At 43.3% G+C, this 25555-nt stretch overlaps 3 protein-coding genes across 6 annotated transcripts; 2 read left to right on the top strand and 1 right to left on the bottom strand.

The window, feature by feature from the left end:
- The first annotated feature begins 1506 nt into the window (after positions 1 to 1506).
- LOC110504629 (heterogeneous nuclear ribonucleoprotein H) lies at positions 1507 to 6559 on the top strand. Of its 2 annotated transcripts, none has more exons than XM_021583394.2 (10): positions 1507 to 1660; positions 2190 to 2293; positions 2398 to 2553; positions 2723 to 2866; positions 3560 to 3698; positions 4633 to 4817; positions 5049 to 5161; positions 5240 to 5375; positions 5546 to 5722; positions 5860 to 6559. In XM_021583394.2, the coding sequence occupies exons 2-10, from the start codon at positions 2209 to 2211 to the stop codon at positions 5949 to 5951; spliced, it is 1227 nt and encodes a 408-aa protein (XP_021439069.1). In that variant the 5' UTR covers positions 1507 to 1660; positions 2190 to 2208; the 3' UTR covers positions 5952 to 6559. The 2 variants fall into 2 exon arrangements, with proteins under 2 accessions (XP_021439069.1, XP_036826115.1); XM_036970220.1 differs by having other exon boundaries at positions 5856 to 6555.
- A 44-nt stretch (positions 6560 to 6603) lies between these two features.
- LOC110504628 (RUN and FYVE domain-containing protein 1) lies at positions 6604 to 17623 on the bottom strand. Of its 3 annotated transcripts, none has more exons than XM_036970217.1 (15): positions 17257 to 17623; positions 16770 to 16943; positions 16337 to 16556; positions 15998 to 16183; positions 15634 to 15769; positions 10406 to 10507; positions 10199 to 10315; positions 9396 to 9563; positions 9218 to 9315; positions 9022 to 9150; positions 8828 to 8957; positions 8651 to 8745; positions 8141 to 8189; positions 7856 to 7933; positions 6604 to 7703 (listed from the first exon to the last, which is right to left on the bottom strand). In XM_036970217.1, exons 1-15 carry the CDS (start codon positions 17588 to 17590, stop codon positions 7563 to 7565), a joined length of 2157 nt encoding a protein of 718 aa, XP_036826112.1. In that variant the 5' UTR covers positions 17591 to 17623; the 3' UTR covers positions 6604 to 7562. The 3 variants fall into 3 exon arrangements, with proteins under 3 accessions (XP_036826112.1, XP_036826113.1, XP_036826114.1); XM_036970218.1 differs by having other exon boundaries at positions 16770 to 16940; XM_036970219.1 differs by having other exon boundaries at positions 9022 to 9135; positions 17257 to 17621.
- A 738-nt stretch (positions 17624 to 18361) lies between these two features.
- LOC110504627 (proheparin-binding EGF-like growth factor) lies at positions 18362 to 24727 on the top strand. Its single transcript, XM_021583392.2, has 6 exons — positions 18362 to 18845; positions 19710 to 19964; positions 21505 to 21700; positions 21879 to 22037; positions 23144 to 23232; positions 23486 to 24727. The coding sequence occupies exons 1-5, from the start codon at positions 18803 to 18805 to the stop codon at positions 23214 to 23216; spliced, it is 726 nt and encodes a 241-aa protein (XP_021439067.1). The 5' UTR covers positions 18362 to 18802; the 3' UTR covers positions 23217 to 23232; positions 23486 to 24727.
- The last annotated feature ends 828 nt before the right edge of the window (positions 24728 to 25555 follow it).

Raw genomic sequence — 25555 nt, 5'->3', positions numbered from 1 at the left:
CACCCATGGAGAGTGGGGCCTTGGCCAGGGTCAGCCATTATCAACAGCAACCCTGGAGCAATGGGGTTAAGTGCCTTGTTCAAGATCACATTCGATCTGATCATCTGTGAAGTGTGCCTGGCCATGAAAACAAGCTATCTTAGAAAATGCCTTAAATCTCCGTCTTCCAAGTTCACAGATTCACAGAGGAAAACAAATTCAACACAAGTAATTTAGTTGAAGGCCCAATGCAGCCGTAAAAAAACAAAAACAATATCTAATAATTTCTGCGTAACAATTAAGTACCTTAGTGTAATAGATTTCTATTTAAATGGACAATTATATTTTTTTTAGCTAAAACTACATCTCAAGCGAGAATTTTCCAAGGACTGTCTGGGAGAAGTCTGAGTAGGGAAAGGGAAAGTGAAAACTAGCTGTTCATGAGGCGGTTCGATTAATCTGGCCCAGGTAGGCGTAGGCGTGTTTTGCACCAGGTGAAAGTTGATTGCATTCATTTTGAAACTGGTCTGCCTCCCAGGCATGAACCAAGTGCATGTTCAAAGCCCACAAAACAAAAGTGACCTAATTAAGCACAAAGTGTAATGAGTAGAAGTCTGTGACTACACATGCAAAAGTGATTTCTTTAAATAAAAACCCTTTATCTGCCTTCCCAATTAAAACTATACTGAACACAAAAATAGGCCCAACCACTTGGCAGCCAGGCCCACTCACTGGGGAGCCAGGCCCAGACATTCCCCCTCCCCCAAAAAGGTATTTATTACAGACAGAAATACTCCTCAGCACCAATTTTTGTTCAGTGTAGTTAGAAAATTAAAACATGTGTTTTGTAGAAAATAGATGTATGTTTCTGGACTATGCACCATGCTGCCTTGTTGACAACATGAATGAGCAATACAGATTAATGTTCAATTTGAGAAGGGCACTCCTCCCTCACCGCTTTTTCCCATTCACGTCACGGACCATAGACCGGTTCCCTGCGGCTCAGCATAATCGAATCCGCCCATTAGCAGAGAGGTTTGGAACTCTCTTTGTTATTGGTCTATTAACTAATTTACTGCATGGTGATGTCACCATGGAAAGCCAAAACTCCCACCCAACCTGCTAATTAGGTCCTTTGTAGATTGTATTTTCAACCAGCCAACTATCAGAAAATAAAAACACTGATAAATGTTTTAAAAACTTTTCCAGTGTTAGTTTCATCAGCTGTTGTACAATATAACAGAAAACACAGGAAAACATGTTTTGACTGTACTGGGCCTTTAATGTTAAAATTTACATTTCTAATTTCTAGATTAGGAATGTACCTTAGAGTAATGTGAGTGCATTTTTTTCTCAAGAGCAAAAGGAAAGCAATGTAAATGTTGAATCTGAAAGGAAGAACTAGCTTTCCAAGTTTTCCAAGAAGCTAGCAAGGTGTCATGTAGTCTACAGCACTAATACAGTTCAGTTTTCACTTCCGTGTCCTCAGTAAAAAAAATAAAATTACAAATGGGTCCACAGATATAGGGCCCAGACAGGCTACGTCATGCTTTTAGGGCGTGGACCTAGTTAGCGAGATTGGCGCTAACTAGCAGAAAAAGACCGACCTGATTCCGATGCACAGCTAGCTATACTAACAATCCTGGTTGTGATAATATTGCCACTGTATCCAAATTAACAGGTAGCTATGTCTATTTTTCAACGAATATGATTTGTGATATTACTTTTACCTTGTGAGTCCTTGCTTGCGGTTTATGCCATCCAATTTGATCAAGCTACTGGTAGCAAGCCAGGTAGCTAACGCCAGGCCTGCCATTTGTGTATGACTGTCTGAGGATCAAATTATGATCTAATAACGTTAGCCAAATTAACGTAATCTAGCTATTTTGTTAGGTGCAATCATGTGTTTCATGATAATGAATTTAGCTACTGTAGCCAGCAAAATGTATTTAACGTAAGCTACTAACAACAATGCGCTAGCTAAATTCACAATGTGCTAACATTGTTAGATAGCTACCAGCTAGCATTTGCAGCAATTTAAAAAGTCTAACGTTATAAGACACGATTAGCTAGTTAACTGCATTCACTTACCTAAAAGTAAAATACAATGTAGATGGCCAGCTAGCTAACTAGTTACGTAGTTAAATATTATTAGCCAAGAAACTTAGGCTAGCTGAGTAAAGGTAGCTAGTTAATTTACGTCTCCTCAGGTTTAAGAGAATACCAACCATGTCTGATGGAGAGGGTTACGTGGTGCGTATGAGAGGTCTACCATGGTCCTGCTCTGTGGATGAAATACAGAGGTTCTTCTCAGGTAACACCTTTACGATAACACCTGTATAGCTTTATACTACACGTTTTATAGCCTCTCACAGCTGAGATAACTGTGAGTCCCTCTAAACTCTTCTTGGTATATAGATTGTAAAATCGCCAACAATGGCACCAGCATCCATTTTACCTCCACACGTGAGGGCAGACCCAGCGGAGAGGCCTTCGTGGAGCTGGAGAACGAGGATGACCTGAAGATCGCTGTGAAGAAGGACAGAGAAACCATGGGCCACAGATATGTGGAAGGTGTGTGCGTCTCTCTGTGTGTGTGTTTTTGTGTCACTGTACATCTTGAAGTTTCAATATTTGCAGCAGAAGCATAATATGTGCCTTGGGACCTCATTTTGGGCTACATTTCTCAGCTGTTTACATTGTGTAGCACTATCAGTAGTGACTGTATGTGTTGTTTTCTCAGTGTTTAAATCCAACAATGTGGAGATGGACTGGGTGATGAAACATTCTGGTTCAAGCAGCCCAGAGACGACTGGAGACGGCCTGGTCAGGCTCCGAGGCCTCCCCTTCGGCTGCAGCAAGGAGGAGATCGTCCAGTTCCTCTCAGGTACTAGTAGCTTGGTTCATAAGAACAGCCCCATAACAGCCTGTAGGAGTAGGTGACCGTCCTCAGCCCTCATCAATGATCCAGGATCATCTACATTTTTCAGACATTTAGCAGACAGTCTAAACCAGAGCGACTTACATTATATAAGCTATAGTTTGTCCAGGATTTCCCCCATCACCTAATTTTCTCTATCACTGCTTTGGTCCCAACCAATACTTAAAACAAAAATAATTATTCTGTCCAAAGATTTGACCAATCAGGCCTGACATGCTAGTCTCTGTCACTCATTGACAGTGGTCCTTTAATTCATCCCATTGGGACAATTATAGAATGGGTGGGTACTAAAGGTACTACCAGAGCCACTCCTTTTTATGCCTTCACATCTACAGTCTCTTCTGTATCCTCTTCTCTCTCTCTCTCCTTTTCTTTTTCGCTCACTCTTTCCTCTCATCCTCCTTTATGTTGCAGTAAAATTAAGTACCATGAATGGTAATTAACTCATTGGTTAAAAACACTCACCAGGTGTGTACATTACATAATGTAAAGTTTTCATTATCTTTATTTTTTTAATTTATTTAAAAAAAAATCTATCATACAAAAGAAATAAAGCAACAACAGAGAAAGCTACCTTTCTGTAACTGGGCATGTGATTTACTGTGTCCCCCACTGGGGTTATCTGTCCTTGGGTTGAAGGGTTGGAAATCGTGCCAAATGGGATAACATTGCCGCTGGACTTCCAGGGGAGGAGTACGGGGGAGGCCTTCGTGCAGTTTGCTTCACAGGATATAGCTGAAAAGGCTCTAAAGAAACACAAGGAAAGAATAGGGCACAGGTGGGGATGGTTGGTTGGTTGGCTGGATAAAGTTGCATTTCTTATGGTGTACAACTTATAAACATTAACCACAGGTATAACTGACTGACACTCAACAGAACAGTAAAAAGTTATCTGTTCATTTAAGACAACACGTACTCAGATATTGACTGTAAAGACACATAGTTACAATATTGGATAAAAACACACTAACACTCATTCACTCACAGCAGTCGTTGGGAAAATTAAGCACATTCTCTTGTTCTTAAAACCATTGGGAGATAGATCATATTCTGAGTTTAGTGCCGAGGTGACTTGTAAGCTCTCAGGTTCGTCGCAGAGTAAAAATTGCAGTTTAATTTGGCATATCCATTTTAAGAGTGAAACTGATTGGTTCCTGGGCACTAAACATCAGTACAGGTAGCCAATGAATAGACAGATACGATTCTCCCAGGTGTTCTAACTCACTGAGGGCCATTCAACATGAGGACAAGGACCCTGCCCACTGACACTCACAGGTAATGAAAGTGTGTCTCCATGGATAACAACAGGACAATGACCACAACAGGGACACAGATTGTACTGTAACCTCAGTGTTAACTGTATCGGGTACCTGCAGGTGACCATAAGAAAAGTGCCTGTTGTACTGTCAAGGCTTTATACTGCACAGTATACTGTTACCCACTAGATCAAGTCTCACCTACCTACGAAACAGTAGTGCACATGGCAGCACCTGGCCTGAATAACCCAACTTTATCAGTACCCTCAATGACCAGCAACTACAGAAAAATGTCAGCTCAGCAACTGAATAGTGAACATCCAACTTTATTGGTGCCCTTTCCATTTGAACACACATTGATTCAGCCTTAGGAGCTGTACAGTAGCTAGCTCTAGTCTACACCTCCTCCTGTGTGTGGTGGTCTTCATGGTGGTGTGTGTACTGTATGCATCTCAGGTACATTGAGATCTTCAAGAGCAGCCGTGCCGAGGTGAGGACCCACTACGAACCCCAGAGGAAACCTATGGGGATGCAGAGACCGGGGCCCTATGACAGACCGTCTGGGGGCCGTGGGTACAACATGATGGGGGGCCGAGGAGGGGGCTCTTACGACAGGGCCAGACGCGGAGGCTATGGTGGAGGTGTGTGTGTATAATATCTACCCAGTGTAAGAAGAAAGTTTTTGTTTTTGATCATCTGGATGGAGTAAGAGGGAACGATGATCAGTCAAAAGGGTCATGATTATGGATCATAACGGTCTCCCAGTCATATTCTTCCTAGCCCTCTATGTACATTTCTATCATGATGAGAGACTGTATATGCCCCAATGTCCCAGACCGGTCTCTCCTTAACTAAGGTGTGTCTAACCACAGGTGTGTCTGATGGGCGGTATGGTGACAGTAGCTCCTCCTTCCAGAGCACCACGGGTCACTGTGTTCACATGAGGGGTCTGCCCTACAGAGCCACAGAGACTGACATCTACAATGTGAGTTCTAGGATCTCCTACTAAGAATGGTCTGTGTGAGAGACGGTGAGAATAACACACTGCTCCCTCTCTCCGTAGTTCTTCTCTCCTCTGAACCCAGTGAGAGTGCATGTAGAGATCGGGCCAGACGGCAGAGTGACAGGAGAGGCTGACGTGGAGTTTGCTACACACGAGGATGCTGTGACAGCTATGTCAAAGGACAAAGCCAACATGCGTGAGTCTGTCTTTGTTTGAAGTTGTTTTGGTTTGAGCCGGCCACAGCTATTATGAAAGGCACTTTAAAATGTACCCCCCCCCCACAATTCTTCCTCCTACCCCATAATCCCTCCTTATTTTCCTACCTTAATGATTAATACATGTACTAACCATCTGTCTGTCCTGCAGAGCACCGCTATGTGGAGCTGTTCCTCAACTCTACAGCAGGAGGCAGTAATGGCTCGTACGGCAGTCCGATGCAGGGGGGTATGGGGAACCAGTCCTCCTATAGCAGTGGAGGGCTGAGCTCTGGATACTCTGGAGGCTACAGCAGCCAGGGCAGCATGGGAGGTTACAGTGACTATAGTGAGTATCAGCTCTGTAAAACACACCCCCTGTTCACATGCACCTCCACCACTGTTGACCAGCCTTGAACTATCAAGCTTTACTGTGTGTGACTTCTGAACTCCTCGGTCCTATAGTGTGTATCTCTCTCCTGTCAGGTAACCAGGGCGGTATGAGCAGCAGTTACTACAGCGGCGGTGGACGAGGAGACAGGAGTTCCAATGGCCTGGGGGCAGGATGGGGGATGTAGTTCTTTAACCAAGCATGCATTCTGCTGGAAGGACTGGAATTGTAGTTCTCACCTGGATGTTTTGTTTTAGACTGATCGTATTAATGATTGAGGTCCCTTTGACTTTTTGTTTTCACCTGCTCCTACTATTGTTATTGACATGACTGCAGCAATGCAAACTATGACCGTGGTCGGAATGCTTGTTTCATCATCGTTACCTGGAAGATTCAAATAACCAACTGTGACCCAGAGTAGTTCACTGTGAAGGGTTGCGGTAAACTAGTCAATTCAGAAAGTAAACCACATTTTTGTAATTGAAAAGCAATTGGCCCCATCCCTGAGTGGATGAACCAACACTTCTGTAAATAGTCTTCTAGATGTTCTCTTTTCTCCAGTAGGTGCAAACATTTCTGGACTCTCTGTCGAAGTAGTGTGACGTTAACATGGAACTAAGAGCATGTTTGTTTTATAATGAAGATTGTTATGGGGAATTCTCCATGCCGGATGGATACTTATTTAGCAAACTAAGTTTCTGTTTATAAAGGTTTCTTTCTACTGCCTATGTGGAATTTTCTCTTCGTATTTCTTGTAAGGTGGACAAGAGTAAATACAATTTTAAGATCGATAAATGTCTTTGTCCTGTTTGACGTGAGTGGTTCCTTAGACAGTCAAACACATTCAGATATGTTTTATTAAATTAGATATCTATATAGAAAACATGTTGCTCAAAACAAGCCCCAATGAATCGGCAGAAATTGGCTGTTTAGTAGCACTAGTCACAATTATCGTTATTTATATACATTGTAAAATAGACCTTTCTTGGTATGTGTTAACATTCTGTCATTTACAACAACAAATCCACAATTGTTCAGCAAGGCAGGTTGAGGAAATGAACTTGGTTCCTTTGCTTCAATGGAAGTGAAAGAATCATGTGAAACTATATATAATCGCCTCAGACATTTAAATCAAGAGTTTTGAAAAGGTCTATAAGTGAATCAACAATGAAATTATTGAAGGTCAGTTCATCTAACATTTTCCCACAATTGTGACATTCTGGGTCATTCATAATACAACAAAGACTGACGTGTTCCATACTCTACACCCCCCCACCCCACAACTATCATTTTAAATTCAGCATCCTAGAGGAATATGGAGTTAGTAACATGACAATTAGCTGGCTAACTAACTATTCTTCATCTTACTTTGAAATCCACCCAGGGGAGATGAGAAAAGGCAGAGGGTTCAACAGTCAACCGTGCCCAAACATCCTGAATTTCAGGTTAGTGGCAAAACAGAACTTAACACAGCCTCCCTGCTCAAATTTGATTAAAATGTTCTCTGTGGGCTTTGAGCACAGTGAGGGAAGAAAGATTATTAGTGAAGCGTGTGAGTGTGTATTCCGTCAGGAGGAAGAGGTGTGTGTGCGTGTTCCGTCAGGAGGAAGAAGTGTGTGTGTGTGTGTGTGTTCCGTCAGGAGGAAGAAGAGGTGTGTGTTCCGTCAGGAGGAAGAAGAGGTGTGTGTGTGTGTTCCGTCAGGAGGAAGAAGAGGTGTGTGTGTGTGTTCCGTCAGGAGGAAGAAGAGGTGTGTGTGTGTGTTCCGTCAGGAGGAAGAAGAGGTGTGTGTGTGTTCCGTCAGGAGGAAGAGCTGCTCCTCTGCAGCAGTAGTGAGTGACAGATGTCACAGACTCGTACAGGTCGAGGGTAGGAGGGCAGGGCCAACTCATTACTAGAACAACTGTTACAGTAGATATCTCCACAGTTCCTACAGTGGTGCTACAGACAAACAGACAGGAAAAAACAGGGACATTTAGTAGAACTATATTTGTTAACCTTGTGGCAAATGACAGCATTTCATACAAAGGCCTTTCTAAACATCTGCCACAGACCAGAGTCCACAACGAAGAGATGGATGGACAGAGCCGTACCTTTCTGCGAGCGATGGAGAACTCCTTCTGGCATTGTTTACACTGTGTAGCCTCATCATCTTTCAGCCAGGCTTGGCCCTGATGGACACAGAGACAACAATGCTCAATCACGAATGATTACAGAAATGAGTCTGTGCTGTGAAGGTGGGGCTCATGGGGTCGTTCAGGTACAAGGAGAATTCTAAGACCAGCGGTGAGTGCCGATGTCTCGTCTGTTCTTCACCGTAGAGACTTGGTGTAAGGTGGGCTAGGGGAAGTGTTCATGTAGGACAGTGAACACCTTACCTTCAGGGCTTTGTTGACTTCTTTGAAGTCCTCCATCTTCAGTTTAGACCTACAAGAGAGATGAGTCACACAAAGATAAACAGATGGAACACAGGAAGGAAGAGAGATGTAAATAGGCCCATCTCCTGTAAGGCCGTGTGGTACAGTACTCACTGGCTGAGGTATAGGCCCATCTCCTGTAAGGCCGTCTAGTACAGTACTCACTGGCTGAGGTGTAGGCCCATCTCCTGTAAGGCCGTCTAGTACAGTACTCACTGGCTGAGGTGTAGGCCCATCTCCTGTAAGGCCGTCTAGTACAGTACTCACTGGCTGAGGTGTAGGCCCATCTCCTGTAAGGCCGTGTACTACAGTACTCACTGGCTGAGGTGTAGGCCCATCTCCTGTAAGGCCGTCTAGTACAGTACTCACTGGCTGAGGTGTAGGCCCATCTCCTGTAAGGCCGTGTACTACAGTACTCACTGGCTGAGGTGTAGGCCCATCTCCTGTAAGGCCGTCTAGTACAGTACTCACTGGCTGAGGTGTAGGCCCATCTCCTGTAAGGCCGTCTCCTGCTCCTGACAGGTCTGCTGGAGCTGCTGCTTCTCCTGACGAACATCCTGCAGCTCCTAGAGACACACAGAAACCAGCTCAGAAGAAAAACAGGAGGTAGACTTCTCTTTTCTCTGTGTGTGTGTGAGAGAAGCTGACCGTGTGTAGCCCCTGTATCTGCTGTAGTTGGGTGCGTAGCTCGGTGCTGTTGTCCTGTTCTCTCTGTAGAGCTCTCTGAATGGCCTGTCTCTGCTCCTTCTCACTGCACAGATCACTCTCCAGACCCAGCCTAGGGAGACAGGGGAGTGGGTCACAACGTCTGTGTGTGTGTGTGTATCCCCGTGCTTACGTACCTCAGTGTGTCCAGGTCAGACAGTTGTTTCTGTAGGGAGGCTACCCTGCCCTCCAGCTCTGTCCTCATGTCCATCTGGTCACTTTGTCTGCGATCACGCTCAGAGTTCTGCAGTCTGAAAATACATGGGCTACAATTCAATCCTGTTAAAACAAAGAAACCATCATGGAAACCACCCTGTACACACACACACACACCTCTGCTCCATCTCCTTAATGGTGGTCTTCATCTGGTTTATCTTCTCCTCCAGCTGTCCCTCTTCCTCCTGCTTCCTCTGGGCCTCACGCTCACAGTCCTGCACACACATTCTGTCAAGAGGTGTGTACTCACGAGGGTGTTGCTGCGTAAGTGAGAGTGTGTGTGAGTGTGTGTTACCTGTGTCTTATGGAACATCTGCAGGTTGAGGGTTTTGACCTGGTCTAGTTGTTGTCGGAGGGCTTGCAGTGTGTCCTGTTTCTCATGTGTGTCTTTCTCCAGCAGCCTCATGGCCATCTCCATCTCCTGCTTTAGTCCTACCTGCAGCTCCAGCTCCCTCTCCAACTCCTACACACAGGAATAAAATGTACAGGAACACACACACCTATTGTAGAGGCAGTTAGCTAGGGTCTCTTAAAGAAATGTAGAGCTCGTTGTTCATCTTGCTGTTACACACACCTGTCTGATGCTTTTCTCCTCCTGGTACTGTTTCTCACACACACACACACCTGTCTGATGCATTTCTCCTCCTGGTACTGTTTCTCACACACACACACCTGTCTGATGCTTTTCTCCTCCTGGTACTGTTTCTCACACACACACCTGTCTGATGCTTTTCTCCTCCTGGTACTGTTTCTCACACACACACCTGTCTGATGCTTTTCTCCTCCTGGTACTGTTTCTCACACACACACACACACACACCTGTCTGATGCTTTTCTCCTCCTGGTACTGTTTCTCACACACACACACACACACCTGTCTGATGCTTTTCTCCTCCTGGTACTGTTTCTCACACACACCTGTCTGATGCATTTCTCCTCCTGGTACTGTTTCTCACACACCTGTCTGATGCATTTCTCCTCCTGGTACTGTTTCTCACACACCTGTCTGATGCATTTCTCCTCCTGGTACTGTTTCACTCACACCTGATGCGTTTCTCCTCTTGGTACTGTTTCTCTCTCTCTCACACACACACACACCTGTCTGATGCGTTTCTCCTCCTGGTACTGTTTCCAGACCACACTGTACATCTCATCCAGGCCCTGTCGTGTCTGTCTGTATGTCTCCAGCTCTACTGCACTGTCCTCCAGGGTCACCTAGGACATCACACAGGACGTGAAATGCCAGCTCTTCATGTTGTCTGAGTTAGATTAAAGTTACACAGAGTAAAAGCAGTGAGTCCTGACCTCCTCTTTCTTCTGGTTGCTCTGGACGATGGTCTCATTCTCATGTCTCAGTGTTTCCTGTTCCTCCCGTAAAGAGTTAATTCTGTCTGTCGCTGCTGTCAACTGTAGGATTATAACACATCAATAAGCACTATGTAGGGTTATAACACATCAATAAGCACTATGTAGGGTTATCAATAGGCACTATGTAGGGTTATAACACAGCAATAAGCACTATGTAGGGTTATCAATAGGCACTATGTAGGGTTATAACACAACAATAGGCACTATGTAGGGTTATAACACATCAATAGGCACTATGTAGGGTTATAACACATCAATAAGCACTATGTAGGGTTATAACACATCAATAAGTAGGGTTATGTAGGGTTATAACACAATGAGCACTATGTAGGGTTATAACACATCAATAAGTAGGGTTATAACACATCAATAAGCACTATGTAGGGTTATAACACATCAATAAGCACTATGTAGGGTTATTTTCCCCCCATTAATCTCATTGTCTGAAAGTGTTAAAATACACTGAAAACACCTAAATAAATCTATACAGCTCAAATCTACCATGTAAAAACACGTTGACACAGAGGCTAAAGAACGTCTGCTTTTCTCACTTTACCTCATTTGACTAACCATTACTTTAGACAAATTCAACACGAGAATATTCTTGTAATGCTTTTTTGTATGAAAATCTTAAACTACAGTTCACACTGAGCAAATTAGGGAATTTGCGATTAATCACAGCAAATCCTGCGATTAACTCGATTAATAAAACATAAAAACATGAACCCACCCGCAAGGGCTGTGGGGTTAACACACCCGCAAGGGCTGTGGGGTTAACACACCCGCAAGGGCTGTGGGGTTAACACACCCGCAAGGGCTGTGGGGTTAACACACCCGCAAGGGCTGTGGGGTTAACACACCCGCAAGGGCTGTGGGGTTAACACACCCGCAAGGGCTGTGGGGTTAACACACCCGCAAGGGCTGTGGGGTTAACACACCCGCAAGGGCTGTGGGGTTAACACACCCGCAAGGGCTGTGGGGTTAACAAACCCGTAAGGGCTGTGGGGTTAACACACCTGTAAGGACTGTGGGGTTAACACACCTATAAGCACTATGTAGGGTTACAACACATCTGTAAGGACTATATGGTTATAAACATCCATAAATCATTACATATAGTAAGTAATAGAACACACAACAACTACATAGGGTTATATAACAGATCCACAAGCATTATGTAGGGTTATAACTACAGATGTGCATCTCTACCTTTCAAGACAATTCCATGTATCTGGATACATGGGCTCCGATACGATACGTTTCAGTTTGAAACGATTCTGTGCGATACGATTTGAAGCACTAACATTGCATTGCATAAACACATTCATTTTCTAAATGAAAATCTGCTGCTGATGGAACTCATGAGCTGACTTCTGTCTGTCTGAATGATGTATACTGGAAAAATATAAAACACAGCATGTAAAGTGTTGGTCTCATGTTTCACGAGCTGTCTCAGCCTCCAGTATTTATGCTTCAATAGTTTGTGTGTTGGGGGGCTAGGGTCAGTCTGTTATATCTGGAGTATTTCTCCTGTCTTATCCGGTGTGTGTGAATTTAAGTATGCTCCCTCTAATTCTCGCTCTCTTGGAGGACCTGAGCCCTAGGACCATGTCTCAGGACTACCTGGCATGATGAACCCTTGCAGTCCCCAGTCCACCTGGCCGTGCTGCTGCTCCAGTTTCAACTGTTCTGCCTGCGGCTATGGAACCCTGACCTGTTCACCGGATGTGCTTCCTGTCCTGTACCTGCTGTTTTCGACACTCTCTCTCTCGCACCTGCTGTCTCTAACGCTGAAAGCCTCTAAAGCCAACTGACATTTACTCCTGAGGTGCTGACCTGTTGCACCCTCTACAACCACTGTGACAATTATTATCTGACCCTGCTGGTCATCTATGAACATTTGAACATCTTGGACATGTTCTGTTATAATCTCCACCTGGCACAGCCAGAAGAGGACTGGCCACCCCTCATAGCCTGGTTCCTCTCTAGGTTCTGGCCATTTCTAGGGAGTTTTTCCTAGCCACCGTGCTTCTACATCTGCATTGCTTGCCGTTTGGGGTTTTATGCTGGGCTTCTGTATAGCACTTTGTGAGATTGGCTGATGTAAGAAGGGCTTTATAAATACATTTGATTGATTGATGAGCTGAAATAAAAGATCCAGAAATGTTCCATATGCACAGAAAGCGTATCTCAAAAGTTGTGCACAAATGTGTTTACATCCCTGTTGGTGTGCATTTCTCTTTTGCCAAAATAATCCATCCACCTGACAGGTGTGGCATATCAAGAAGCTGATTAAACAGCCTGACCATTACACAGGTGCACCTTGTGCTGGGGACAAAAGGCCACTAAAATGTGCAGTTTTGTCACACAATGCGCAATCGGCATGCTGACTGCAGGAATGTCCACCAGAGATGTTGCTAGATAAATTATCATATTTTGTTTTAGAGAATTTGGTAGTCTGTCCAACCGGCCTCACAACCGCAAACAACATGTAACCATTCCAGCCCACATCTGGCTTCTTCACCTGTGGGACCAACAACATGTAACCATTCCAGCCCACATCTGGCTTCTTCACATCTGAGACCAGCCAACCGGACAGCTGATGGAACTGTGGGACCTGCCACCCGGACAGCTGATGGAACTGTGGGCTTACCGTCTAAGGAAAGCTTGTCGTCCTCACCAGGGTCTTGACGTGACTGCAGTTCAGCGTCGTACTGACTTCAGTGGGCAAATGCTCACCTTCCATGGCCACTGACACGCTGGAACAGTGTGCTCTTCACGGATGAATCCCGGTTTCAACTGTTCCGGGCAGATCATTGTGTGGGTTTGCTGATGTCAAGCTTGTGTTCCATGGTAGCGGTGGGGTTATGATATGGGCAGGCATTTATCTATAAGAACAAATTCTTATTTACAGTGACGGCCTACCCCGGACAACGCTGGGCATTTTCTGTGCCGCCCAATGGGACTCCCAAACACGGCCGGATGTGATGCAGCCTGGATTCGAACCAGGGACTGCAGTAACGCCTCTTGCACTGAGATGCAGTGCCCTAGACCGCTGCACCACTCAGGAGCCCATTGCATAACCTATGGACAACGAACACAATTGTATTTTATTGATGGCAATTTGAATTCAAAGAGTTACCGTGACGGGATCTTGAGGCCCATTGTCGTGCCATTCATCCGCCGCCATCACCATGTCGCAATAATCTGTACACAATTCCTGGAAAGTGAAAATGTCCCAATTCTTCCATGGCCTGCATACTCACCAGACACGTCACCCATTGAGCATGTGTGGGATGCTCTGGATCAATGTGTACGACTGCATGTTCCAGTTCCCTCCAATATACAGCAACTTTGCACAGCCATTGAAGAGGAGCGGGACAAAATTCCTCAGGTCACAATCAACAGCCTGATCAACTCTGATAAGAAGATGTGTCACGCTGCATGAGGCAAATGGCGGTCACACCAGATACTGACTGGTTTTCTAATCCAGGCCCCTAACTTTTTTTAAAAGGCATGTTTTTTTAACAGTATCAGTGACCAACAGATGCATATCTGTATTCCCAGTCATGTGAAATCCATAGATTAGGACCTAATGTATTTATTTCAATCGACTGATTTCCTCATTTGAACTGTAACTCAGTGAAATCTTTGAAATTGTTGCATGTTGGGTTTATATATTTGTGTTCAGTGTATAGGTCTTTGGTGTATATAGCACAAATGTGGATTTCCTCCGGTCTTGTAATCGAATGGTTTGACTGTTTGGAACTCATGACAACTCAGTGAGCTTCTCTTTTTCTCATGCTTCGACCATGCAGCGCGGTAGCAAAAGTGATTGCTGTCCTCGTTATGAAATTATTAACTCTATATACAAATGACCATATATAATGTTGAAGACTCCTGCCAACTAATATCAATAAATAGTTTTATATACAGATAAAAAAATAAAATAATTAAAAATAAAATAATTAAAACTTATTTTAGTAAATACTTCCAACACTTTTTCTTTCTTAAAACTGTATTGTTGGTTAAGGGCTTGTAAGTAAGCACTTCGCTGTTGCCTGTTCTTTTCGGCGCATGTGACAAATAAAATTGGATTTGAAACATTGAATTTGGCCTTACTGCCCATAGAAAGACATTGAATAACAGCTTCATACATGGTTAAACAGATGTTTGTTTTTTACTATCTAAAGGAAGTCGTTCTGAAGTGTCTATCTGTGTTTTGCTCAGTTCATCTGTGTTTGTGAGAGACTAACCATTCCACAGAGGGGTCATATTAGTGTGTAGCTAAACTATTCAGACACTACAGACAGAAGTTGACAGATCAGCGGTACCGACTTCAGGACGAGTCATGTGATGGGGGTCGTAAAGCAAAACGGAGAACACCATCATGTTCGTGAGTCTCATGTTTCTTTGTAAAACCGTTCGCATGCTACAGACGTTTCTGTGAGAACAACAGTTTTCAGGATGTCACATGGTCTGACAAACACCATTCTAGCTCTGCCACCTTTCACCCCAGATGCGGATTGGAAACATTGTCCGATGCGGAAGGGAAACATCGTCCGATGCGGAAGGGAAACATCGTCCGATGCGGAAGGGAAATATCGTCCGATGCGGAAGGGAAACATCGTCCGATGCGGAAGGGAAACATCGTCAGATGCGGAAGGGAAACATCGTCCGATGCGGAAGGGAAACATCGTCAGATGCGGAAGGGAAACATCGTCCGATGCGGAAGGGAAACATCGTCCGATGCGGAAGGGAAACATCGTCCGATGCGGAAGGGAAACATCGTCCGATGCGGAAGGGAAACATCGTCCGATGCGGAAGGGAAACATCGTCCGATGCGGAAGGGAAACATCGTCCGATGCGGAAGGGAAACATCGTCAGATGCGGAAGGGAAACATCGTCAGATGCGGAAGGGAAACATCGTCAGATGCGGAAGGGAAACATCGTCAGATGCGGAAGGGAAACATCGTCAGATGCGGAAGGGAAACATCGTCAGATGCGGAAGGGAAACATCGTCAGATGCGGTGGAAAAACATGTCTATCTTAAAAACTTACAGATTTATGGGAATTTTGTATTACGCTAATTTGATTTCCGCAGGCATCAACTCTAGGGGGTTAATAAACACTACCAAGGATTAAAACACATAAGCTCCTCTGACCTCCTCAATGAGCTTGCCGTTGGTCTTCTCTATGGAGTCCATCTTGGCCTGCAGGTCAGAGACAGAGCAGCTCAGGTGTCTGTTCAGCTCCTCAATGTAGTGCTTCTGGTCCAATATGGCCGTCATCTTAGTATCACTGACAGAGGAGAGAAGGAGAGGTTACAGGAGAAGAGACAAAGTATAACAGAGAGAGAGGAGTGTGGTTCATCTTTGTATCACAGAGAGATGAGTGTGGTTTATACATAGTGTATGGGTAGAAGCTGTTGGATCCTTTTGGACCTAGACTTGGTGCTCCGGTACCGCTTGCCGTGCAGTAGCAGAGAGAACAGTCTATGACTAGAGTGGCTGGAGTCTTTGTACTTACTCCTTAGTGGTCTCAGTGGTCATAGGGTCCTTCAGGTACAAGGAGAAGTCTATGACCCCGACCTGGGAGTCCAGGTCCTCTCCTTTGATACAGAGGTTAGCATCAATGACGTTTAGCCCCACCAGCATCCCTCCTATCACTGTTCCCTCCTCCTCCATCATCAACGCTCCTGGATCATAGAACTCACTGTGGGAGGAAGGAGGGAGAGAGAGATATATTAAGTTAGATACAATAACTACTGTAAACGTGAATAGGACACATGTTTACCGGTGTTACATGTTTATTACATACTTATTACACTGATTTAGTTCTCGCAACAGAGCCTTAAGCTCTACTCACACCAGGAGGTATTTATTGTCCAGCAGGGCTTTCAGGTAGTCAGACAACTTCTTCTGCATCAGGGCCAGATGCAGCCAGGCCCGAGCCCGACCCAACCCAGTCTTTATCCCTGGCAGGTCTCTGGCACTGGTGGTAATATCAGTAGAATCAGGACACAGCTTCTGAACCAGCTCCAGAGGACCCCAGATAGACTTATTCTGATTGATGAATGACTTCTTTACTACAGAGAGAGAAGTAAGGTGAATGTTTAGGTAGTGTTCTTTAAAGGGTGAAAACTACCAAGTCTCCAACTTGGTTGTGCAGGCTTTCGCTCCAGCCCCGCACTAACACACCCGATTCAGCTAATCAAGACCCTGATAAAAGTCTGAAACACACCCAGTAGCGCTCCAGACTGAGGGTTGTCCGGTCACCCCTGTTCCAGAGCAAGTCTCACCTTTCAGTCCGTGTTTGAGGCACTGCTCCAGAACCACAAAGAACTGCTGCAGAGGAGGGTAGTCAGAGTCCAGGGTTCTGCCCAGACTTAGAGAAGACTGGATCAGACCCTTAATACTCAGCTTCATCATACTGAACAGGTTGGAGCGCTCCACAGCCATATGGTCCTTCACTGCTACATATAGAGAGGGAGAGACACAGAAAGGGAAATTAAAAGAACGACAGGAGAGAAAGAAAAAAAGAGGTGAGCGAGAGAAAGAAAGGCGAGAAAGAGAGGGGAGTTTCCGGTTCAAAAGTAATTAAATATAGACTGTTAGAATTACAGTCGTCTATATTTATGATGTTGGAATATGCCATTCTGATGTATTGTGTTTACAGCTAATGACGGTTGAGATACAGAAGAGTGAAGTCACTGGTTCAGCACGAAACTACCTACTAAGTTTATATACCTCCACATTGGCGTGCAATACAATACTCTTGTTACGTACCCGGTAGGTATTGGTTAGCGTTGGTGTCATTCTCCGTAGAGTTTTGTTTAGTCGGACACTTCAGAGAGCTCGCGGCAGATCCCGAAGATGTGGCGTTTCTCAACGCTGCACCGTAGCTGACCCCACTGCTGATCGTCTCGGTTGCCTTCCGTGCCAGCGACATGATCGGTGTTGACCAGTTGCTCTCGGTCGCCGGTTTGTCTTTTGAAGTCTCTTCATCGCTGCTAACGCCAACAGGGTGGCTGTCTGGAAGAACTTCCAAAACTTTGGGGTCCTCTTCTTTGGCGTCGCTTTCCTCAGCAGCTGTGTTTGTTTCACTTACTCCGTCGGCCATTTTTCATAATGGAACACGTGACAAGGCCTGAGCAGTCGCATATGATGCTTGCGAAAGTCCAAAGTAATCAATTTATGATTCTCGGTGGGTTTTTTTTATTCACTTCGCATTATTAGAAATGTTTCTTACCATATTTAAGCGAGGCTAAGTATTTGTATTTTCATTCTTATTATTCTTATTATATATATTTGTTTTAATTGCAACAATAATACCAATATTACGCATGTGTATATAATGATTTAAAAAAAATAAAAATAAGCCACGTATTGGGTACAACAGCTAATGTTTACGAGGTTATAGATGTGTAGCCATTTCACACCACTAGATGTCACTATTGTTATTGTCCCGTGTCCTTCAGGTGTGTCTCCATTGCGTGTGAAGGCCTATGATGAAACAGCTGAAGTCACAGACCTAGAAGTCCATTTAGATCAGTGGCTTTTGGTTGACATCATGTTATTATTTAAACCAGTTTCAAACATGTTTAGCTGTTTTCCCAGCTTTAGATTAAGTCTTGTCCTGACTAAGTAGATATTTCAATAGATACTCTTCATTGAACATGGATTTTAGTCCAGGACCAGGCTTATTAAACTGTGCCTGGTAAACGGACCCTAAATGTCATAATTTGCATGCGTTTTCTATTAATGTAGTCACAGGTCTAATGATAACCTTTCGTAAGTCCTTTATGCACTTTCATTCAAATGATACAGAAAGAGACAAAATATGATCAGCAATATAATGTTAAGCAATGCACCCTTTATGTTATTTTTCTAAGTAAAATGCCTAAAGAGTCAACAAATTAGACATGATCATTTAGCCTACATTAGTGTGTTGTAACTGTATAACCCATGTATATGGTTTCAACCACTGTAATTATTAACCATTATAATAAGGTGTATAGCATATAAACATGTTGTAATATGTATGTGACTGTATTCTACTGTATAGGCGTGGTCGAGGCAGTCTATATAAATCGTGACGCCTCTAGTCTGGCGCTCCTTCCACTCTTCCCCAATAGGCAAAGGCTGTGTTTGAGTGCGCAACGGCTACCCGATACGCGCCCGGCATCTTGAATAAGAAAGTCGCACTGAGAACCGACGGAATAGACAGGAACGTTTCAGGAGAACAAATATTGACTACGTGTACAAGAGAAAGGAAAACGACATACAGTGCTTTTTACAGAATTACAGTTGGTGGTGATTGAAGTTTGAAGACATGAGGATTCTACGAGTTGCGCTCCTGCTCGTCCATGCCTTTGGTTAGTGTCAAATTACACTTGTATATATCAGGTCAGATTATATAGTTCCTTTTCTGTAGCGTTTATACTTTAACATTGAATAAACTGTTGGTGGTAATAGTTTATCCTAGACTTTATTCCTCCTAAATGGTATATTTCTTATTCACAAGAGACATGTCTTGGAGTTACACTTGTTGACTGTAAAAGAGTGCGAACTTCTCAACCATGACCTTCTGAGCAAGTCTCCTAAACTTTTAAAAGAAGAGTCAACGATTTTCATAAGGTGTAGGCCAGCCTATGCTATTCAAGAACGAAGTGTGGTCATCTTTCTATTTTAAAACATGCTTTATGTAACTGGATATACTTATTTTTAACTCATATTCTTGTACATTAGCTAACTGTCTGTCTATGCAACATTTTGTGTACCATAGCCAAGCAGGATTATAGTCTCCCCTGTACAGAATACTGTACATGCATGATGTTTTTGGGTGCCTCACAGTTCTTGGAGCTGAAATTCAACTATCCAGTTGTATAGCCTCACCTGAAGGGGCCATGGGGCCTCATGCAGGGCTCTCAGTCTAGAGACATGTTTCAACTTGCCCACTCAAACCCCTCCATTTTCCTGGCACCTGAATAAATGACTGTGTTGGAAAGAAAAGCTTGTGTTTCCAGTGAGCCAAAACTGGTTGAAATGACTTATTTTCAAGCAGTTTTGGCTCACTGGAAACACAAGCTTTTCTTTCCATTGAAATGATGTATGTTCACCCAGTGTTGCTCCCTGGGTGAACTCTTCACAGTGTCAGTCGGAATCTACATCTCTGAACTACAGATATGTGAATAGTGTAGCATCAATAATTTAATCTTGTGATTCCTTGTGTTTTCCAGTGGTCTCGAGGTTGGTGAGTGGAGCTGTGGTGGACAGGTATGAGAATGAGAGGTCGCAGCACACAGCAGTTATAAACCTGTTGGATGTCCTGAGCGACAGAAGGATGGAGGGAGGGATGGAGAAGAGTAAGCACGGAGTGGAGGGTCCAGTGTTGGAGGAGGATGGAAGCGAGGAAGAGGATGAGGAGTACTATGATTACTACCATGAAGATGACGAAGATGCATCAGGGGACTATGGGGTGGAATTACCTCGAGGTAATTCATAACGCGCTGTGATTTATGTTTGTTTATTGCTCTGTTGAAAATCACCATCCTATAGTTTATAGGTTCTGGAATCCTCACTGACACATGTATTAGAATACCCATTATAAACATGATTTATGGCACTATCATTCATTGGATTAACTGGTAGATTGTCAGTTCCATTTGAACAACTGTTCCTATGTAACCAATAGTTACATTTACTTTATGGACCAGGTAGCCTAGTGGTTAGAGTATGCACCTATCATACTACTATGGCTGACCCTGTAAAATAACACATTACACTGCACCTATTATACTGCTATGGCTGATCCTGTAAAACAACACCTATTATACTGCTATGGCTGATCCTGTAAAATAACACATTACACTGCACCTATTATACTGCTATGGCTGATCCTGTAAAATAACACATTACACTGCACCTATTATACTGCTATGGCTGATCCTGTAAAACAACACCTATTATACTGCTATGGCTGATCCTGTAAAACAACACCTATTATACTGCTATGGCTGACCCTGTAAAACAACACCTATCATACTACTATGGCTGACCCTGTAAAATAACACATTACACTGCACCTATTATACTGCTATGGCTGATCCTGTAAAACAACACCTATTATACTGCTATGGCTGATCCTGTAAAATAACACATTTCACTGCACCTATTATACTGCTATGGCTGACCCTGTAAAACAACACCTATCATACTACTATGGCTGATCCTGTAAAATAACACATTTCACTGCACCTATTATACTGCTATGGCTGACCCTGTAAAACAACACCTATCATACTACTATGGCTGATCCTGTAAAATAACACATTTCACTGCACCTATTATACTGCTATGGCTGACCCTGTAAAATAACACATTTCACTGCACCTATTATACTGCTATGGCTGACCCTGTAAAACAACACATTACACTGCACCTATCATACTACTATGGCTGATCCTGTAAAACAACACCTATCATACTACTATGGCTGATCCTGTAAAACAACACCTATCATACTACTATGGCTGACCCTGTACAACAACACCTATCATACTACTATGGCTGACCCTGTAAAACAACACATTACACTGCACCTATCATACTACTATGGCTGACCCTGTAAAACAACACATGTCACTGCACCTATCATACTACTATGGCTGACCCTATACAACAACACCTATCATACTACTATGGCTGACCCTGTACAACAACACCTATCATACTACTATGGCTGACCCTGTAAAACAACACCTATCATACTACTATGGCTGACCCTATAAAACAACACATTACACTGCACCTATCATACTACTATGGCTGACCCTGTAAAACAACACCTATCATACTACTATGGCTGACCCTGTAAAACAACACCTATCATACTACTATGGCTGACCCTGTAAAACAACACATGTCACTGCACCTATCTGGTGTACAATAAAACCTGTATTCTATGAGATGTGTTGGCTAGGTCCATGCATTCAGTTGATTAACATTTCTTGTCTGTGCTCTTTTCTGTTTTAGTTGCATTGTCGACTAAACCTAAAGACCCATCGGCCATCTTGGAAGCTGAGAGGAGTGAAGGGAAGAGGAGGAGAGGTGGAAAGGGGAGGAAGAAGGGAAAAGGAAAAAAGAGGAACCCTTGTCTGAAGAAGTATAAGAACTTCTGTATCCATGGCAGCTGTCATTACCTGAGGGACATCAAAGCTCCATCATGCATGTAAGAAATACCTCTCTTATCGCTCTTTCTCTCTCAATCTCTCTCTTTCTCTAACTCGCTCTGTGGCTCTCTATCTCTCCAGAATAACAATATGCCTGCTGTACTGTATGTTGCATGAATCACATCTCACCCCTGTCCCTCTCCCCCTCTCTCTCTCTCTTTCGATCTCCTTGTGCAGATGTCGTCCCAGTTACTCTGGGGAGCGGTGTCACCTGTTCACGCTGGCTTCAGAGGGGAGGGACGTGGGAGGATACAGCCGGACCACAGCTCTGGCTGTGGTGGCAGTGGTGTTGTCTTCTCTCTGTCTAACCATCATAGGCCTGCTGCTGGTGCTCAGGTCAGTAGAATCAGAGTAGCTGTATAACACAGGGGATGTATAGAACCAGGGCAGCTGTACAACACAGGGGATGTATAGAACCAGGGCAGCTGTATAACACAGGGGATGTATAGAACCAGGGCAGCTGTATAACACAGGGGATGTATAGAACCAGGGCAGCTGTATAACACAGGGGATGTATAGAACCAGGGCAGCTGTATAACACAGGGGATGTATAGAACCAGGGCAGCTGTATAACACAGGGGATGTATAGAACCAGGGCAGCTGTATAACACAGGGGATGTATAGAACCAGGGCAGCTGTATAACACAGGGGATGTATAGAACCAGGGCAGCTGTATAACACAGGGGATGTATAGAACCAGGGCAGCTGTATAACACAGGGGATGTATAGAACCAGGGCAGCTGTATAACACAGGGGATGTATAGAACCAGGGCAGCTGTATAACACAGGGGATGTATAGAACCAGGGCAGCTGTATAACACAGGGGATGTATAGAACCAGGGCAGCTGTATAACACAGGGGATGTATAGAACCAGGGCAGCTGTATAACACAACACACATTGCATTATGCAGCAGCTGAAGATAGACAAAGTCTGTATTGACACTGTCTTTTGGAAATGGGCCAACAGGAAATGAATAGTAAACAACCTAATTGATTGTAGGGGAAAGGGAGTTGAGGCTATAACAAACATATGACAGTATAGTTCAACATGGTCATAGTTCAACATGGTCATAGTTCAACATGGTCATTGATCAACATGGTCATGGTTCAACATGGTCATAGTTCAACATGGTCATGGATCATCATGGTCATGGATCAACATGGTCATAGTTCAATATGGTCATGGATCAACATGGTCATGGTTCAACATGGTCATAGTTCAACATGGTCATAGTTCAATATGGTCATAGTTCAATATGGTCATGGATCAACATGGTCATGGTTCAACATGGTCATAGTTCAACATGGTCATAGTTCAATATGGTCATAGTTCAATATGGTCAAAGTTTAGCGTTATTGTTCCCACCACAGGTGTTTTTGTTGTTGTTTCAAAACAGTTCCAGGATCCACAGGTCTTAACTCTGTTGTTGTTTTTCTACAGGTTTCACAAGCGAGGAGCGTACGACGTAGAGAATGAGGAGAAGGTGAAACTGGGGTCAGCACCCAACCACTGAAGAGTTGGAGAGAAGGGTGAGTTACCAAGGAAACCCAGGGAAAGACAAAAATCCTATATTTTCAAGTCCTGAAATGAAATGTTATTTCCTCTCCTAAATTGATAGGAGGCAGGCAGAAAGTGAAACCTCAACATTACTGTACATTACAGTATGAATGTGAAACAGAGGCTGGATTTAGATTGATGAAAGATGAGTTTTGGTTTTGTTTTCATACGGTCTGAGTGTTGAAGGAAACTTGATTGCTCATTGTTTCTCCCTCTATATTTCAGGACAGGATAGGGAAATTCTACCTCAAAATAGAAAAGAAGAAGTGTAAAAAAAAAGCCAAGAGTGAACCCAGAGAGACTTGGAAGGTATGGAAGAGAAGGGGGACTGGATGGGCGTGACCTGTACATATAGCCCCATCCCTTCTCACTGATGGACAGATGTGATTGGGTAGCTCAGGATTCTGAGGTAGTCCCTGCCACCTATCAGGAGAGAGCCTGCCTAAAACTGGAACTCTGATTGGCTGGGAGAAAAGACTGAAGTGGTGATGAGCATATGGAAGCTGAGAGGAAAAGGAGGAATGTTTCTGGGCCCGTATCCACAAAGCATCTCAGAGAAGGAGCCTTCAGATCATAATGAATAAGATTATATGAACAGACCTTATATCAGCACTCCTTCTCTGAGATGCCTTGTGGAAACGTCCCTGGACTCAGTGCTGCTTCTTGTTAAAAGACTACCAGGAATCTCAGACTGAAAGGACACCATCTTCTCTTCATCTGCCAGAAACAGAGAGAACCCTGGTCTTTCTTCAACAGGAGTGTTGTTTTTACCAATCAACATTTGTATTTTCCTGCACATGTTTGTTCGTTGTCATTTTCTAGTGTACTGTAAAACTTTTATTTATACCATATACTTCTCTTTTAATGTATTTATTGATGCGTTGATGTTGCTGTATTTATGCAGATATTTAACTGCTTCGTCCACCCAAGATGCACTGCCAGTTTGTAAAGATTATCTATAAGGTCATCATTGTGTTTTTATATTTAAATGTTAAAGCATATTTATTGATAAAAATTTAAGATAAAGTATTTAAAAAAATGTACAGTAATTTTGGAGAAATAGACATTTCAAAGTAAGAGTCCTCTTGGTCTCATAGGGATACCTGATTGCTGACTTTGATATATCGGCACTCTGGTTACAGGCTGCTGAGAACACACACCACTGTGCTTGGTTGGTTGACTGACTTATTAATTGATTGATTAAACAGCTCTGTGGTGTATTCCACCAATGGACCACTGACAGGTCTCTCTTTCTGTACCATTATGACGTGGTTGCATTGTGTTTGACTCTGTGAAGAAGACATGCAAAACATCCAGATATCGAAGTGAATTTAATAGAACCTACTCTAGAATCCCAAAATATAGAATATAGGAAATATGTAAAATGAATGTTTAAAATCTAGAATCCAGTTTAGATTTTTCTGTATTACAATCAGGATGTGGAATAGATCCAAGGTAAACTCTGGTGCCTTGTCGAGTCCAGCCACTGTAGTGAATGTTGGAACATAGAAACACACACAAATGGTGAAGTTTTTATTGTCTTTGAGAAACAAGTTGGACATTAATCTCCAAAAATGTTATCTCCAATTTCAATGATTTATTTATGTTACCATGCCAGTTAGTTGTGTTGTTGTTTTGTTGTAACATGATGGGTGTGGTTAGGGATATACTCAGTGATTTACTGTATGGTAATATACACTGAGATCCATGCTAAGATCATGATAAAATGTGAATTCATTTTAAAAACAAATAACCCTCCTCAAGAAAAACATACTGGAAACAACCTGCAGTTTTGAAGTGATTTCTAGTCAAAAAGTGTTCATTTTTTCTCTGAAAATAAAGTATTTTTTTCTCAGAATTCATAAAGTCATTGTATTTATTATACTTTGTCTGTGTCACTAAGGCTACATTTACACAGGCAGCCCAATTCTGATATGTTTTCCATTAATTGGTCCTTTGACCAATCAGATCAGATCTTTTACCAATAATTGGGCAAAAGATCAGAATTGGGCTGCCTGTGTAAACACAGCCTATAGCTCACATCCATCCATATCAGCTGCTATACACTGATGAGTGATTCAACTCAGAATCATGACGCAAGAACACTGATCTGTTGTCTGTTTAGGGTCCGTTGTTTTGGATTGGAAGAAGGTCATCTTACTCAAGATCTGTGGTGTTTAAGATGAAGTTTTTTTTATTTTTTTACCTCAAGCTACTCCTCCTATCTGTTATTATAGATGAATAATATTTCTATACTAATGTCCTAGGCTTCACCTTGATAGTTAAGGTCACCAT

Source organism: Oncorhynchus mykiss, chromosome 31 (genome assembly GCF_013265735.2).
Source record: "Oncorhynchus mykiss isolate Arlee chromosome 31, USDA_OmykA_1.1, whole genome shotgun sequence".
In the NCBI taxonomy this organism is placed as follows: domain Eukaryota; kingdom Metazoa; phylum Chordata; class Actinopteri; order Salmoniformes; family Salmonidae; genus Oncorhynchus; species Oncorhynchus mykiss.
The sequence above is the reverse complement of the archived record's forward strand: the minus strand, read 5'-3'. Positions and strand labels throughout refer to the sequence as shown.

Bases quoted from the DNA above. Each gene is read 5' to 3' on its own strand.
- LOC110504629 (XM_021583394.2), top strand. From the start codon at position 2,209: ATGTCTGATGGAGAGGGTTACGTGGTGCGTATGAGAGGTCTACCATGG. The intron at 2,554-2,722 runs GTGTGTGCGTCT...TTGTTTTCTCAG, and splicing joins GGGCCACAGATATGTGGAAG to TGTTTAAATCCAACAATGTG. The intron at 5,376-5,545 runs GTGAGTCTGTCT...TCTGTCCTGCAG, and splicing joins AAAGGACAAAGCCAACATGC to AGCACCGCTATGTGGAGCTG.
- LOC110504628 (XM_036970217.1), bottom strand. From the start codon at position 17,590: ATGGCCGACGGAGTAAGTGAAACAAACACAGCTGCTGAGGAAAGCGAC. The intron at 9,564-10,198 runs GTGTGTGTGTGT...TCCTGTGTGTAG, and splicing joins AGGAGAAACGCATCAGACAG to GAGTTGGAGAGGGAGCTGGA. The intron at 9,316-9,395 runs GTAACACACACT...ATGTGTGTGCAG, and splicing joins AGATGTTCCATAAGACACAG to GACTGTGAGCGTGAGGCCCA.
- LOC110504627 (XM_021583392.2), top strand. From the start codon at position 18,803: ATGAGGATTCTACGAGTTGCGCTCCTGCTCGTCCATGCCTTTG. The intron at 18,846-19,709 runs GTTAGTGTCAAA...TGTGTTTTCCAG, and splicing joins CCTGCTCGTCCATGCCTTTG to TGGTCTCGAGGTTGGTGAGT. The intron at 21,701-21,878 runs GTAAGAAATACC...CTCCTTGTGCAG, and splicing joins ATCAAAGCTCCATCATGCAT to ATGTCGTCCCAGTTACTCTG.